The sequence below is a fragment of the Eubalaena glacialis genome, chromosome 2 (genome assembly GCF_028564815.1).
Source record: "Eubalaena glacialis isolate mEubGla1 chromosome 2, mEubGla1.1.hap2.+ XY, whole genome shotgun sequence".
NCBI lineage: Eukaryota > Metazoa > Chordata > Mammalia > Artiodactyla > Balaenidae > Eubalaena > Eubalaena glacialis.
Window position 1 is genome coordinate 121422351 of NC_083717.1, and position 16443 is coordinate 121438793.

Here is a 16443-nt window from a genome sequence, read left to right on the forward strand (position 1 = left end):
AGGTAAGCCCTGGAGGCTGTCCTGATGCCAAGCGGCCCCATCTCAAGAGCTGCTGAGTGGTACCACTGCTGACCTGCCAGCCATGCTTCTCAGAGCTAGGGGCGTCAGAAATGCCAAGGGCATCCCCAGGATAGGCCATGGGGCTCCTTGGCTCAGCATAGACTGACAGATGGACAGCACGGCAGCTTCATTAAAAAACAGTTTATTAGCATCTGTGCAGATGAGATCGGTTCTTCCCCAGATGCCCCGGTCTCCCCACCTGAGGCCCTGGGGAACCGCTCTGCAGCGGGCCCCTATCTTGAGGCAGTGCCCTTGCTCATCTGACTCCACTCCCACTGCTCCTGGCCCAGGGCTAAGCCCCACCTCAAGATGCCATAGGGATGGTCTCCCCTGAGTGACCGTTGCCTCTAGTATCTGAGGAGTCCCTGCCACCAGCGGCCGGGGCCACATCCACCTGGATGACCCCATGCACCTGGGAGAGCTGTGGGCTGTCCAAGCTGGCGATGAGCTGGCGGGATCCTGGTCTCACAGGCACGAACGTCTGGCGCAGTGTCACTCTCTTGTCGCCCCCAATGTCCCTGTGGGAAGAGACAGGATCATGGGCCTGGGGTGACCGAGGGTGGAGTGGGGAGTAAGGGCTGATGGGGCAGGCAGGAAGGAAGGAGCAGCAGGTGGAGCCCTTCAGGCATTTCTGGGCTCAGCTGGAATCTCCACACCCAAGACCTAACCTACCGACTGGAACAAAGCCTGAACCCCAAGGCCACCTCTGCAAGGCTAGATCACTGGCCGCCCACCCAGCTGCTGGAGCTGGAAATCTCCTCAGCATCCAGGACTCCTCCCTCCCTGCTCTCACAAACATCTGGACAAAGACCGAGGCACTGCCTCCCCTCCTCTCCATGGCCAATGCTCCTGCCCCAACCAGGTCAGCCCCAATCCCCGTAGGGTTTCCAAGAACAAGGAAACTTCAAAGGGAGACTTTGGGGCTCAACACAGTATTGCCAAATACTTTCAGGTTTGCCGAGGAAGAAGGTGGAAGAAAATTAATCATCCTCTGCTACGATCATATTTCAGGATGTTATTTAAAAAACAAAAAACAAAAAACAGACAATTGGCATCTTTAAATTAAATTGACACACATTCGTGTGCGTGAGTGAGAGAGAGAGAAACACACATGCTGGTGTGCACACACACACTACAGTGTCTTTATTTTCTTCCTTCCCATGGACCTCTGGTCCCAGACCACCCCTCTGGGAATCACAATTTCACCAGCCTTCTAACTGGCCTCCTTGCCTCCCATCTCATTTTCCATTCTATTCTCCAAGCACTCAGAGGTGAACTGAGCCCTTCACCGGCTTGGCTTCCTCGGTGCTTATGAGATAGATGAAACTGTAGCTCCTTAACCTGACACACAGGTTCACTCTGAGTCACCCCGCCTGCCTGAGGTGAACTGAGACCTTCACCGGCTTGGCTTCCTTGGTGCTTATGAGATAGATGAAACTGTAGCTCCCTAACCTGACACACCAGCTCACTCTGAGTCACCCTGCCTGCCTGTGCCACCTCATCATCCCCCCATTCCTCCTGCCCACCAGCCCCACTGAGCTCCTCCCCTTCCCTGAACTCACCTCTGTCTTCATGCTTTGCCCCCAGGCTGCCTCCAGACCCAGCTCACACCTCCTCCTCAGTGAGGGCTCCCTGGAGCACCTCCTGCCCTCAGGAAAATGAATCTCACCCTTCTCTGAGCTCCTCCAGCAATCTGCACGTGTGCTTACACACTGACTGTGACTGCATTTATATCGCACCTTCTCACGCCTGTTAGCATCTGTCCTTTCCTGCCTCTGCCTTAAACATTTACCTCTGGCCCCTGCTCAACCTGAGCCTGCCTTGGGGACCATCTCTGGAGCCAGACTCTGTGCAAACACCACAGTCCTCCAAGGGAATGAGCCAACACCCCAGCATTGAGGATGAGCTCTCCTTGGGGCAAAACAGCTTGGAGCCTGCTTCCAAGGGGCGTCCCTGGACCACTCTGTACTCCTTCTTCTACCATTGTTAACTGTGTGGTTTAGAACAAGGTACCAGTCATCCTCACTTTCTGGTGTAAAATGGAAGCGAATGTAAAATGAGGGGGTGGGATCAGATGGTCTTGAAGGTGTCTCCAAGCTCTATGAAGGTGGGAAGCAGGGGAGACAGGGAGATAGATATCTATAGCCTACCTGTTAGGTTATAGACTTAATTTCTAGACTTCCTATCATAATATACAACTTGAAAATAAGTCTAGAGACTTCCCTGGTGGCGCGGTGGTTAAGAATCCGCCTGCCAATGCAGGGGACATGGGTTCGAGCCCTGGTCTGGGAAGATCCCACAGGCCGCCGAGCAACTAAGCCCGTGCACCACAACTACTGAGCCTGCGCTCTAGAGCCTGCGAACCACAACTACTGAGTCCGTGTGCCACAACTACTGAGGCCCGTGCGCCTAGAGCCTGTGCTCTGCAACAAGAGAAGCCACCGCAATGAGAAGCCCGCACACCGCAACGAAGAGTGGCCCCCGCTCGCCGCAACTAGAGAAAGCCCGCATGCAGCAACGAAGACCCAACGCAGCCAAAAATAAATACATAAACAAACAAATTTATTAAAAAGAAAAAGAAAGAAAGAAATTAAGTCTATAACTTAGCAGGTAGGCTATACTCTGCCTGGTTACGAATCTGTGCTTTTAATTTGTGCTCACTTTTCCATCGATGCAGGTTAAAGGTTGTTTAGGTTCAGATCAGCCTTTAAAAGTCTATTTAACCCATACTATAATTGAACTGTACTATTTCAGAGCCTAGCCTTTATTTATAACATTATTTCCAAGAGAAATTGCTCTCCAGATTCCAGCTAGGGATGTCAAGATCTCTTCCTACCCTGGTCTTAAGAGTCAGGCGAGACCTTGGCTGCACCCCAGTTTGCGAGTTTAAGCTGAGCACGTCAGCTGCTAATGTTGGAATGTGCCCATAAATGAGTGCAGGTAATAAAACCAACTCCCTGGCAGGACATCAGAACTTAGACATCCAAATTAGCATTGTCCTTCAATTATGTACTGGTTCAACCCTGTTGAACATTTGAAAAAACTCCTCTCAGATTTTCCTTCACAGCCATTTAAAACCACACACATCACACGCACCCACTTGGGCACGCACGCACACCCAGACAAGTCACTGCCCCTCCTTTACAGCCAAGCTTCAGTTCTGATTGAAAAGGGCGTTATGACCCACCTTGTTCACTTACCTTATTAATTAGTCTTAATTCTAAATGACTTGAGGCTGTTTCCCCAAAGTCAAATCCACCCCCTTAGAAGACCACCCTAAGGACATTCTAGAGAATATGATTCAGGCTCTGGGGGAAATTCCTGAGAAGGATTTGGAGCAGACTTCCAGCTTCCCCTGGTGACTGCTTTGGTGGTGACAATAGCCATCTGAAGGAGTAAGTTCTGGAATGTTTATTAAGGGGCCGCTCAGCAGGCCGGGTGGCACAACTTATGCCATAATGGGGCTCCATACCACAGCCTTGGATGCGCAGATGAGAGTGAAGTGATGCCCGTTTTGGAATCTAATATATCCGAGCCAGGAGCTCAGGGCTCTCAGCTGTCCTGGTGGCCCTGGCCTGGGCTCACAGCAGCTGAGGAGCCACAGAATGTCCAAGGAGGACCTGCCTTGAGAAACTACCATCTAACCCTCTCACATACTGGTGGGAAGACTGGGACCTTTAAGTGGGGGGAGACTCACACAAGCCCCACAGCTGAAGAGAGGAGCTGGGTCTCCATCATTCAGTGCAGCAGTCCTTCCCTTATTCCCAGGCAGGGGCAAGAATCAAAGATCTGGTGGGGCTGCTGAGGGAAGCCCCGCTCTGGGGGATCTCTCAGAACAGGCGAACCTCCCTCTGTCAGCTGCGGGTGAGAGACACCAGCAGGTGAGCTGTCTGGGAGTTCCAAGCTCCACTCTCTAAGCTGCCAGAGACCCTTTTAGGGTGACAGAAGGAGAGCACTCGTTTGTGATGTGTCCCATCATCCAGGGGGCCGGGCTGGGGCAAAGATCAGAACAGCAACATTTTCAGCTTTGGCCTGTTGGCGAAAGTGGCAGCCACCACCGGGCAGAGCCTGCTGTGTGTGGGGAGAGGGATGGGCAGGGCGGGCAGGGACCCTCTGCTTCCTCACCCAGCCCCCCCGAGCGCATGCTGTCCCTTTCCCTTGGGCACTCTCTGTCGAATGAGGAAAATTCCTGCCCCTGTCCCCAGAAGGCTGAGCTTAAAGGTCAGCCTCTGGCCTTCTCTGCTTTCCCTCTGTGCTGTTCCTGCGTGCGTGGGTCTGCGTCAGAGATGGCAGCACAGGCCCAGGAACACGACTGTGGGCACCGGCCTGGCCCAGAGCCTCACGTGGCTCGGGATCAGGCCCCGGCAGGCTGGGTGAGGGCCCGAGGCACAGGGCTCTCGCCTTCGGAACTGCTGCTCGGCCCTCATGCCACCACGCCAGCAACAAGCTTGAGAGCCTGTGCTCTCACCAAAGCGGGAGGGGCAGACCCTGCCCCTTAGGAGTTGTGAGACCCTGTGAGATGCGGCCACCAGCTGCCCCGTCTGTAAAGGGGGGACAGCTACCAACAGAACACTAATGTCGTGCCGAGCACCATGCTGAGTGCTTTACGGGCAGCGTCGCCTCTGATCCTCAGAGCCAGGCTCATCGTTATCCCTACTTTACAGGTGAGAAAACTGAGGCGCAGAGGAGATCAGTCACTTGCCCTGGGGCACACGGCCCAGGTGATGATCTCTAATGTACTTTAAGGGGTTTTTGTGGTCTCCAGATGAACTTATATTCCTGAAAGTGCCTGCTCAACTCCTGAGTGCTGGGCGACAGTATTGACGAGTTGCTAGTGATTCCTATGTGAGTTTTCAGCTCCCTAACGAGCCGGTGAGGCAGGGTGGGGACACCACGGAGCACTGCCCACAGCAGGCCTTTTAAGTGCTGGGTGGGCTGAACTGAGTCAGGAGGTGCTGCTGGCTGGCCCCAAGCGACAGACCTTACCGTCCTGACCGAGAGAGGAAGCAAAGCTGGGACCCACGCCGCCAGGAGGCAGGCAAGGGCAGCGGCAGGGGAAGGAGGAGGGGCCGGACTCACCCAGCGTTGAGGGCCTTGGGTCTCTGCAGCCCGGAACCCTCGAGCCGGAAGACAACGTTGGTGAGGGTGACAGGCAGGGGGTTCTGGAAGACAATCTGGACCTCGCACTCCTGGCCAACCACGGCTGCTCGCAGTAACTGAGAGAAAAAGAGGCCCCCATCAGAGCCCCTGGCCAAACTCACGGGACCAGACGCTCCCCCAGAGAGGGAGAGCTCCTTAGAATCAAGACCTCCCTCAACCCACGTTTCTGCCCCCAAGAGAGGGCTCTCCCAAAGCCAGACAGGAAACTCCAACCCACTCTCCAGCTGCAGCCACCACAGAATCAGGGAAATGAGATCTGATTTTCCAGAGGAGGAAACCGAAGCCCAAGAGCCCAGAGCTGGTCCCTGACCTCCTCCTGCCACGGCTCCTGGCCCAGTGCCCCCTCCCCTCGCCCTCCGATTTCCCCCTGCCCCAGCCAGCTGCTCTACCGTGAGGGAGAGGTCCGGGGTGCGCAGACGGAAGGTGTGCTGCTTGGCCAGCACCTGCGTGTTCTCCTTGACGTGGCCCGAGACGTTGAGCAGCATGGTCCCCTGGTCCACGAGGTGGACCCGGTACTCCTTGTAGGCCACGGGCATGGCCGTGCGCTCCGCTGTGGGGAGGAGGCATGGTGTCACTGAGGCCAGCTTCCCCAGACTCGGCATCCTGGGGTCTCCATGTCCCCAGCCCCGGGGTGCCCAGCCGTGGGGTGGGGGGGAGGGGGCAGGGCTGGGGAAGGAGCACTTACAGGCCCCTGGCGCCAGCACCACTTCCTTCTTGCTCTCCTTGAAGACAGACCCAGAGACGCCGGTATAGAAGGTAACAGAGAGGTAGAGGTGCAGCTTCACAGTCCGGGGGCTGCTGCTGCAGTTGGTCAGCACCACACAGATGGTCAGGTCCTGCCCCATCACTGCGTCCTGCGCCTCCACCTGCAGGGCCACATCCTCAGCCGAGTCCCGGATGGCGTACACGTTGGGTTTGCTGCCGTGGGCGGCTGCGGTCTCCACTGCCTTCCGCTCTTCTTCTGAGCCTGGGGGTTGAGGGTCAACGGTGAGCTTACCACTGCCGCTGGCGTTGGCGAGTGCTTGGTGGGAACCCTTGGCGTGGACGGAGCTGGCCAGGTTGGGGGGCTGGTACCTTCCGGGTGCTTATAGATGTGGGAGACCACTTCCTGCATGTTGGAGCCAACGGCCTTCGTGACGACGAGCGAGCCGATGGCTTTCTCCTCCACGTACACGATCTTGAAGCTGCCGTCACTTTGCCGCTGCCAGTAGATCTTGTCACTGTTCACCTGTATGGGGCGTGTGTGGGGTGTGAGCCGGGAGTGAGTGAGCCAGAAGGTCTGAGGGTGGGCCTGACCCCCAGCTGCCTTCCCTGGATCCTAGGAGCTGCATGGAGGGCTAGATCCAAAGGTTGGGAGCTTCCTGGAAGAGCCAAACCGGGAGACTTTCCAAGCTGAGCCAGACAAGGCCAGAGATGGGGGAAGAAACTGGTCTGGGAGGCTCCTTACAGTGTATTCAACATTAATAACAGTAATTCCTTACGCTCGTTCGCTGACTCTGCGACTTACAGAGCAGCTTCATACCCATTATTTCTTTTGATCCTGAGCACAGGAAGCATGGCAGCCATTATTATCCCCCTTTTAACAGTTGGGGAAACTAAGACTCATAGAATGAGTAACTTGCTCAAGGTCACACAGCTAGTCGGTCAGTGGTGAGGTCAGGACCAGAGAACCCAGGGCCAACGCCAGTGCCCTGGTCTCCCCAGGCTGCCCACAAAGGCACCGGGCACACAGGCCTCACCTCAGCAAAAATGAAGGGCGTGTCATACTTCATGTAGACCAGGCCGTTCTTGATGGACTGCACAGAGCAGGGGCCACAGCAGAAGATGCCTAGGGGAGTGAGGGTAGCATGGGGGTGAGAGATCCAAGGAGGCCGAGGGGGACCCCCCCCAGACCCTGGGCCCACCCATCCAGGCCCAGCGCCCACTGCCTTGGGTCAGCTCCCACCGGTCCAACTCAGGGAGGTTAAACAAAGGAGCACGCACGTTCTATTTGGCCTCAGTCATTGGTGGGGGATAGGGGGACAGGGACAACCGTGGAGACAGGCCTGCCTTGCTAACCAAATTGCTGGCATACTTCCTCTACCGGCTGAAGCTTCATGTCAGCTGTCTGTAACCCCCTGAGGTCAAGAGCCATCCTACATCAAGACAAACCCAGAGCCCACCGTGGTTCTGCTTGCCGGCTGGGAGAGCAATGACATCACAGTCACCATTCCAGAAAGATCCAGAACAACCCTTCAGCTCTGCAGCCTATTGTGTCCTCTCTGTGGGGAGGTGAGAGGGGAGCTGGTGGGAAACAGAGTCTGTCCTCAGTGTGCTCGGGAGGGTTTTCTGGAAGAGATGAGCTGATAGGGAGGAGGCTTGGCAGGAGAGGACACAGAACAGGAAGTGAGGGCTATCCAACAGGAGAGAATCTTAGAAAACATCTCGTATGATGGTCTCCTTTTACACATGGGGAGACAGGCTCAGTGAGGCAAAGTAGATGCCAGGATCTCCCAAGACAGTTGGATACAGAGAGAAGGAAGGAGTTAATACTTAACTGAGTAGCTACTAAGCTCCAGCCATGCTGCTAGTCTACTATGACTTCTCATTAGATCCTCCCAACCACCCTGTATGGTATATATCATCCACACATTACAAACAAGAACACCAAAGCCCGAAGGTGAAAGGAACTTGCCCAAGATGACGTATCTAAGAAGTGATCAAGCTAGAATCAAGCCCAGGTCTGGCTGGCCTCAGAGCCCCTGGCTGCCGCCTAGCCCACCACTTCCCAGAGTGGGGACCAGAACTCAGATCTCCCGGTGTCCTGCAGGCTGTTCCAGCGTCGCAGGCATCACTGGGGTTGCACAACTCAGGGGGCACCGTTCACAGAGATGACTGAGGGGGAGGGGTCTGGCCAGAGACCAGAGGAGGAATGTAGGCTAGGGGAAGGCTATCTGACCCAGGGTGAGGAAGGGAGAGGTGGCAGGGGTTGGGGGGAGAGGCAACCGGAGGGGCAGGTGGGGCTACCTGGGGCCAGAGTATTAAGGTGGGAAGGGTGTGCGGGCCCTGTCTGAGAACAGCACGGGAGGTCTAATTTTTGCAGAAACGTGCGTTGTGGAAAAGAGACTAGTAGGTTATGTCATCAGTGATTACTTCTTAGGCTGGACTGGGTTACAGAAGCTGTTTTCTCCTTTGAACCTATCTGAACCCTGATTTTTTCATACTGTACGTATAACTCAGTGGAGCAGTGGAACAGATACGAGAGGAACTTGGTAAAAGCGAGAATATGTGTCGAAAAAGAGGAAGTCGGGGGCTGGGTCTGCTCTGCTGCTGACCTAACGCTCTGTGCCCTAGAGAAGCTCCCAAACCCAGCTGATCTGCAACATCACCAGGAGAACTTTCAAAAACACAGATTCCAGGCTTCCCTGGTGGCGCAGTGGTTGAAAGTCTGCCTGCCAATGCAGGGGACACGGGTTCGAGCCCTGGTCTGGGAAGATCCCACATGCCACGGAGCAACTAGGCCCGTGAGCCACAACTACTGAGCCTGTGCGTCTGGAGCCTGTGCTCCGCAACAAGAGAGGCCGCGATAGTGAGAGGCCCGTGCACCGCGATGAAGAGTGGCCCCCACTTGCCTCAACTAGAGAAAGCCCTCGCACAGAAATGAAGACCCAACACAGCCATAAATAAATAAATAAATAAATAAAAATACAGATTCCTAGAGTCTATTCCCTGAAGGTCCAACGTATCAGGTCTGGAGCAGGATATAGAAATTTCCTTGAAACAAAACGAAACAAACCACCTGAAAGAAGATAGGGAATTGTATACTTTATGCTATACAATTCTATCCTTTTTTTTTTCTTTCCAAGCATGTTTTACTTAAAATAACGACTTTTTAAACTTTAAAAGAATATATATAAATAAAAGGGTCCTTCAATTAATTACCTCCAGGATATGTAAATAAAGAAGCAAGTGGGAATAGTGGATTTGTCAGGGGAGGGAAACCTCTCACGGAATTCTCTCGAATCCTTGGGCTTTTGAGCCATCTGAGTGTAATAATCATTACAAATAAATAAAATTTAGGCAAATAGTTACGCAGAAAGGTAAAAACAAATGAAGGGCCACATGGTGATTTGCCCTGATGAGTCTGAAGAACTGCGGGGTTACAGAACCCGGCTCGAAGGCCCCGTCTGGGACGCTGGAGTTTGGTACCCTGGCTGGGGAGAGAGGGAGGGGCCCCAAGTGGGGTTCAGGAGCCAGCCAGGGCCCTGCCTCACCACTGCTGGTCTCCTGGGGTGTGGCGTCCACAACCTGCCATCCATCAAAGCCTGAGGGCAGATCAGGCCTCTTCATCCAACAGTCGTTCCACACGTGGAAGTTCCTGGATGGACACGGCCGGAGGGCTCCGTGAGCTGCCCACCCCCCCCAGGGCCTCCCCGGCATCCCCCCGCGCCCAGGCCTCGGGTCACCAGTCCTCAGCAGGGAAGGGCAGGCCAGCCCCAGCCTCACCAGACGGAATCATGGTTCAGGTGCTCGAGTGGCTTCATGTTCTCATCAAAGTAGATGTCCATGGTGAGGGACGTGTCTGTGTCATGCGCGGAATTGAAGTTGGTGATGGTACGGGTGGCCAGGCCCAGGCAGCGCAGCACTGTGGGGAAACCAGGGTTGGGGTTCAGGGCCCGCGGCCAGGGCAGGGGTGGGGGGCAGGTGAGGCACGAGGTCAGGAGTAGCAAGGGGACAAGGGCAACTGGGTCAGGGGTTGCTAGGGTCGGGAGGGCACTGAGCCAGGGAGTGTTGGGGGTTAGGGGAATCCAGGCCACCGGCCTCGCCTTGTCCCTAACTGTCCCTTCTCCCTCCTCTCCTCTAGGCCCCTCTCGGTTGTTAACACTAATTAATGATAATTAAGGCCAGCCTACCAGCCACCCCGCCTGCTCCTACACTGTAGCCACAGCTGGGCTGGGATCGTGAAGGCGGAGCCTGGCTTCCCTCCCTCCTTCGTGTAGGGCCCAGGCCACTCCTGTCCCGTCCCTCCACTACCTGTAGTGGTCACACCGGCGAAAACCCAGCACTGGCCGTAAGGGACAGGGAGGCCGGTGCGTAGGTAGCTGAGTAGAATCTCCACGCTGCCCACCCACGCTGATGGATTCGTGCCGCGGGAATAATTTCCAGACCAGTTCCCAATCAGGATGCCACTGTCATCCAAGGAGTTCACCTGCCCAGGACAGGATGGGATGAGACAGAGTTGGGGGAGAGGCTCAGGGCCTGCCGTGTGGCCCCCGGCCCAGCCTCTGACCCTGCAACCATCCCTCACCCCTAAAGGCTTCAGGGTCCAGTAGCAGGCTGAGCCCCTCTCACCACTCCCAGAGCTCTCTGCCCACTCCACCCCCATCCTGGTCTGACACAGGAATGTGAAGGCTGGGTGTGCCAAGTTTGGGGTTTGGCCCTACATTACACAAGAGCTGGAATGGGAGCCAGGAAGGGGAGGGTTGGGGGGCAGGCGAGGGAGGGAAGAGGAGTGACACCACTTCCCACAGTACCCTTTGCAAGAGCAGGGATGGAATCAGGAAGGGTAAGAGTGTGGGGTGGAGCAGGGGAGGCAGCAGGCAGACACACAGTAGGGCTCAGAGACGCGAGTGTGCTCACCATGGCAGAGACGACCCGGCAGACACTGATGGGGTCCCTGCGGCCTCCATATGGCATGCCCCGCCGGTCCAGGATGTACAGGCAGGCATCCAGCACCCCTTGGTCAAACTGGAGGGAGGAAGGGCAGAGGTGACCCCTAGGCCAGCACCTGCTCCCCTACCCCGCCCCACCTGCCTCTAGTGCCCCTGAGTGCACGAGGCCCCAGCCAGCCGTACCTGGCCGTAGTTCCAGGTCCGCTCGCCAACCTGTGCTTCGGTCCCATAGTAAATTCTCCCAGACTCGTTAAGCACGTACTCCTGCCGCCAGTCCTCACGGTCCACATACACGGTGTCCTCTGTGTTCCCAAAGCATATATGCCTGGTCCCCTCCAGCCCTCTCCCTGGGTCCCACCTGCCCCTGGGCTGATTCTGCAGGACTCATGACCGCAGAGGAAGAGCAGGAACGCCTCTAGCCTGACAGCACTGCTCCCAGGACGGATGCAGTGAGCATGACAGAGATAATGAGAGGTGGGTGGCTGTAACCAGGGCCCTTCCCCAGGAGAGGTGAGGCTGTGTGACCTTGGGCTGGTCACCTCTCTAGGTCCTGGATCTAGGTCCCCTCACCTGGACAATGGGAGGCTGGCTTCTCCTAGGGCTAGGTACCCAGGCACGTAGCCAGATCCTAGGAAAGGAAGCCCTGACCTGCCCTCCCCTCCTGTCCATGCCTTGCTTCTGACTCCAGCAGGCTCACCTGGGCACCAGGGATTGAAGAGGATGTAGATCTCATTGCAGGGGTCAAAGGGCAACTGGAACTCGCCAGCTTCTGAGTGCGTGCGGACCGTGAACTGAAACTTGCCGATGATGGCATTGGGGCAGGTGTGGACCCGTAGGTTCAGATTATTCCCGCTGGACTTGGTCACCTGGGCTTTCCAGCCTCCACTGCCCCCCTGGCCCACTGGGATGATCACGTGGGTGCCCTTGCCCACCTCAGGGTTGTTTCCTGGAGTGGGGGAAGCATTGATTAGCTGCTGCAGCCTATCTGAAGTGGGGGGGGGGTGCCTTGGACTTCTCCCAGCCCCACCCAGAAAGTGTATGAGCCAGTGAGTGTGTCCCTGAGTTGGACCATCGCCTGGGTCAATCTGAGAGCAGCTCTGTCCCCACCCAGTGTTTGCCCACATGTCAGGGCAGAGATCCAGTCCAACATCCCAAACCTGTTCCCTCGACACTTAACTCAGAGGTGACTAGAAGAGACCAGGTCATCGTCACGCTCTCCCTGCCTGACTGTTCCAGCACCTGGGCTGGAGGAGCAGAGCCACCCTGTCTGGGTCCAGTTGCCCCTGCCCCGTGTGAAAGGGCAGTTCATACCCTGAAGGTCAACCCTGCCTGCTCCCTGGGGCTGCAGCTTCCAGAGCCCAGGGCATCCTTGCTGGAGGTGGTGGGGGTACCTGGGAAATTACAGGCTGGGGTGGGCAAGGCTAGGCCCTAATCAAAGGGTACAAGGGGTCGCCGGCCCTCTGCGGCAGCATAAGCACCAGCCTAGGCAATCAGTAGCCACCAAGCAATGCAATGCGGGAGGCACCTGCCCTGGGCCATGGGGACAGAGAGACCGAGAGACACAGTGGGACAGAGCGTGGAGCCACACCCTGAGGAAGGAGGGCAGACCCAGAAAGAAAGACACACAGAGGCAGCAACACTGAAGGGGATGCTATACCAAGCACCTGAAGAAAAAGAATTTTGGGACAGATGCCTCTGGAGGCTTGAAGAGGGTGAGCTTAGGAAAAGAGGGACACCAAGACCCTCCCTGAGGCACCCCTGGGGACATACTTACATGCTCGCACCTGCCTTATCTGGCAGGGGCGAGGAGTGGGGTGAGTGAGGAGCCTAAAGATGCCCCTTTGACCCTAATACGAGGGCGGGGAGCCCTGCTAGGCAGCCCCCTACCCCCACTCCACCCTGCCCAGGACCTTCACCCCTCCCACTGCGCGCTCCACTGACCGATGAACAGCTCCAGGGTGACACGATCGGACGACTCATAGGGACGAGACAGGAAGAGGACCATGTTGAAAGGCTGCCCACGGCGGATAATCAGCTCATTGTACTCGAACTCGTTCGTGTGGTGCTCTTGGCGATTCCGGTCCCAGGGTGAACTCAGCAGATCCACGCCGGTCACCACCAGCGTTCCCTCTGCAAGGCCAGAGCTCAGGTTCAGTGAAGCCCCGTGGGGAGTCCGGCCCTGCATCATTAGCCTCCCAGGCCCCCAGAGACGCCAGAATGAGTCTCAGGCCCATTAAAGCATTTTGGCTCTCAGATAACGAGGACAGGTGGGCCTCACCTTGGATGGTGCCATTTCTAGCTGTGTCCACAGTGCTGAACCGGGAGTCGGGTCTTCGACCCCTGGAGCTGGGCCCTCGATCCCTGAAGTTAGACCCTAGGTCTCTGCGGTGCTCAGGCCTCCGGTCCTCATCTATCGCATTCTGGCACGAGCAGCAGCCACAGCAGTGAGCCCAGAAGGAGCGGCCCCCTTGGCGAGCATTTCTGTCTGGCTCTGGCTCCGTCTCTGGAGAAGGTGTCATGGGGGGCTGCCAGGTGTTCCCGCCCCAGCGGCCCACATCCGAACGAGGACTGCTCGTCGTCATGCCTGTGTGGACAACGCAGGGAGGCTCTGATCACTCACACAGACCTCCTTTACCCCTACAGGATGCCCCAGTCAGCTCACCCAGAAACCCTCCATCCAGAGAGCTGATTCAGTCCCAGCCAGATGACTGAGATGATCTGATCTCGACCCTGAGATTCCCTCAGACCCACCCAGAGACCTTCCCCAAAGACTCCTTTCAGAAACTTCCTACATTACAGAGACGAGTCTTTCCCCTCTCACCCGCACACGGACATCCACCAAGCCAGGTGCCCGATCCAGAAAGCTGCTCATGGACGCCTCCCAGGAAATGACACTTGTCACACCCTCAAGGTGCAGCAGCACAGACCATCCCGGGCCTGCTCCCTCCACCTGCCAGCTCCTCAGTCTGGAGGTCCAGAGCTGCCTGCCTCAAGGACCCATTTCTTAGGCGGAATCCCCCACCCAAGCCTCCTTGCATTACACAGGCAAGTGACATTCACGACTTGGGCTCCTGACATTCCCCACGGCGGGTCGAACACCCACGCGGAGCTGCCCGGAGGGGCGGGGCGGGGGCAGAGGTGCCCCGAGCCGGGCTTCCCAGGTGCAGAGTCTCGGTGTGTGGGGAGCAGCCTCACTGGGACAGGCTCGGGCTGGCTCGCACCCCACCTGGCCGGGGCCTCACCTGATGAAGGTGCTGCCATCTCTGGGTGGAACAGGTCACAGGTCGGGACTGATGGGACTGGACTGACAGCCGCCGCACGAATGGAAAGCTTGGGGCGGGCGGGTAAGTGGTTTATGAGGGGGGAGGGTGGGGCCAGGCTCCTGGGAAGAAGAGGAAGGGAGGTTGCTCCATCCTCGAGGGAGGAAGCCCAGCCTCTGGGGGCTGTTTCCGAGGTAGGGGTGGGAAATGAGGCTAGGCCGCACCCTCTTTCCCCTTTCAAGGAACCAGGAACCGACTGGAGGCGGGGTTGGGCCCGGGCTGGGGAGGGGGCGGGGGCGGGGTCTGTCAGTGCTGAAGTTGGAAGGCTTTGATGAGATCACCCCGTCCGAGGGATGCTGACTCCTGCCAGACTGGGTGCATCAGAAGCACCTTCTCCTCGGTGGAGGAGGTTGCGACAAGTGTCATTTCCTGAGAGGGGTCCTCGAGCAGCTTTCTGGATGGGGAACCTGGCTTGGTGGATGTCCATGTGTGGGTGAGGGGGAAAGAATCGTCCCTGTAATGTGGGAAGTTCCTCTAGCGCGATGGGGCAGGGAGGGTCACCCACACCTCTATCCAGCAGACTCGCTCTTCCCAAGCTCAGGCTGCCCGCCTCTGACCCTGTGAAACTGCCCCACCGGCCTGGCTCTGGGACTCGTCCTGCCCAGGGAGGTCCCAACATCCCAAGCTGGTACACACCGGTGACATCAGCAGCCAGGCCCTCCGACTGGCTCCACCACCCATCTGTCTGTCCCTCCTTCTTCCTCTAGCTAGGCCACAGCCCCCAGCATGAGTGAGCTGCCCCGATTCCTGTGTCCCTCCAGGTTGGGGATTAGGGGGGTCAGAGTAGAAGCAATCTCTTATTTCCTAACCGCCACCCCCCACCCCCCACCCCCCAAACCTAGGGGTCTGGAGGAGGCTGAGGTCTTTGCTCTGAGGCTCAGGTGGGAATGAAGGCCCCCTTCCCCAGGCTGCAGAGTACCCCCTTCTCTCACTGAGATGAAAGTCTGGTGAGCTGGAGGCCAGGGCTCTCCAACCTGGAAATCTTCCTGGGAATCCTGACCAACCGGCTCCAGGCACCTGCCCCAACTTCACCCTGACACTGGGAGAAATGCCAGGGAGGCCACCAAGAGAACCCCAAGGCAAAGAAGAGGTCAGACATCTTCCGGAAGGCTGGGACCCTGTTCCTGGGGTCTCTTCCCTCCATCCCACTGTTGTCCCAGCTCTGTCCATGGGACACTGAACAGAAGACAGTGAAAACAGGGTGGGCAAGGGGACACAAGGAAGCTGACTGGAGGAGATGCTGAGTTTGGTGATGCATCAGGCAGGGAGGTGGCTTGGGGAGTTGGGACAGAGGCTCCAGGACCGGGCACAGAGCCCTCCACATCCCCGTGACCTTTTCCTGTGCAGGTCTAAGTCCCCAAATCCTCCAGCACACTCAGAGGATGCACTAGCGGAAATCAAAATTCCAGGCAGGTGTGAGCCAGGTCAGCCAAAGGGCTTCATGGAGGGGCTGCCTGTGTATCACTATGGATATGGGAGGGCAGGGCCCTGAGAGTCCGGTTGTGTGTGAGCACATGTGGGTCCAGGTAGATTCTCAGGGAACCAGGAAAATGCCTTGTCACATTCTCTCCCTCTTGTTTCAATCTTTCTCTTTCCCCACCCAGCCAGGTTTGACTCAGTGCCCTCACCCCTGAGTCGCTCCCCTTTCCTCCCTCCGGGGAGGCTCAAGTGCCTCAGGGCTTTCAGTCAGGACAAGGTATGTGTATGTGTGTTGGAGGGGGGACCATGGGAAAAGACACCGTCTCGGTACCTCGGGAGCTGGGGCCAGGCTCTGCCCAATCCAGAAGCAAGAACATGAATCCGGAATCCCAGACCAAGTTGCAGAGACAGCTCTGGCTCCAGCACTTGAGCTCAGCAACCTTGGGTGCATCTTAACAGCAGTTTCCTCATCAGTACTATGGGCCTAATCGTCTCAGCCCTGAGAGCTTGTGAGGACCAAATGGGATCAAGGATTTCCAAGGGCTCTTTATCCAGAGCATGCTACTCATGGGGACTGACAGTGTTGCTGTAAGAGAGGGGAGCCAGGGTGCCCTGGCCTACTCCTCCTGGGAAGAGCTTTCTCAGCTGTGGTGAAGGAGAGCCAGGGCAGACAGGGCATCTAGAAGGGGCACAGGTCACGGGAGAAACTTCTACGAGCCCTTTCAGTTAGAGAGACTTCCAGCTGCTTTGTGGTCCAGCCCCAACCGGAACCTGAACTCAAATCTGATTCCAGCCTGGAACTTAGACCCAGCCCAGCCCCAAACCAGAATGTA

At 57.0% G+C, this 16443-nt stretch overlaps 1 protein-coding gene across 1 annotated transcript; it reads right to left on the reverse strand.

Moving 5' to 3' along the window:
• Positions 1–299: 299 nt before the first annotated feature.
• TGM1 (transglutaminase 1) lies at positions 300–14618 on the reverse strand. The gene is made up of 16 exons (XM_061181469.1): positions 14473–14618; positions 14114–14253; positions 13150–13455; positions 12813–13001; positions 11569–11817; positions 11055–11173; positions 10840–10947; positions 10234–10408; positions 9706–9844; positions 9474–9577; positions 6960–7048; positions 6295–6448; positions 5906–6187; positions 5610–5770; positions 5140–5276; positions 300–578 (listed from the first exon to the last, which is right to left on the reverse strand). The coding sequence occupies exons 1-16, from the start codon at positions 14616–14618 to the stop codon at positions 365–367; spliced, it is 2712 nt and encodes a 903-aa protein (XP_061037452.1). The 3' UTR covers positions 300–364.
• Between the last annotated feature and the right edge of the window lie 1825 nt (positions 14619–16443).

Bases quoted from the DNA above. Each gene is read 5' to 3' on its own strand.
- TGM1 (XM_061181469.1), bottom strand. From the start codon at position 14,618: ATGGACATCCACCAAGCCAGGTTCCCCATCCAGAAAGCTGCTCGAGGA. The intron at 9,578-9,705 runs GTGAGGCTGGGG...GTGTCCATCCAG, and splicing joins CTGAACCATGATTCCGTCTG to GAACTTCCACGTGTGGAACG. The intron at 6,188-6,294 runs GTACCAGCCCCC...CTCAACCCCCAG, and splicing joins CATCTATAAGCACCCGGAAG to GCTCAGAAGAAGAGCGGAAG.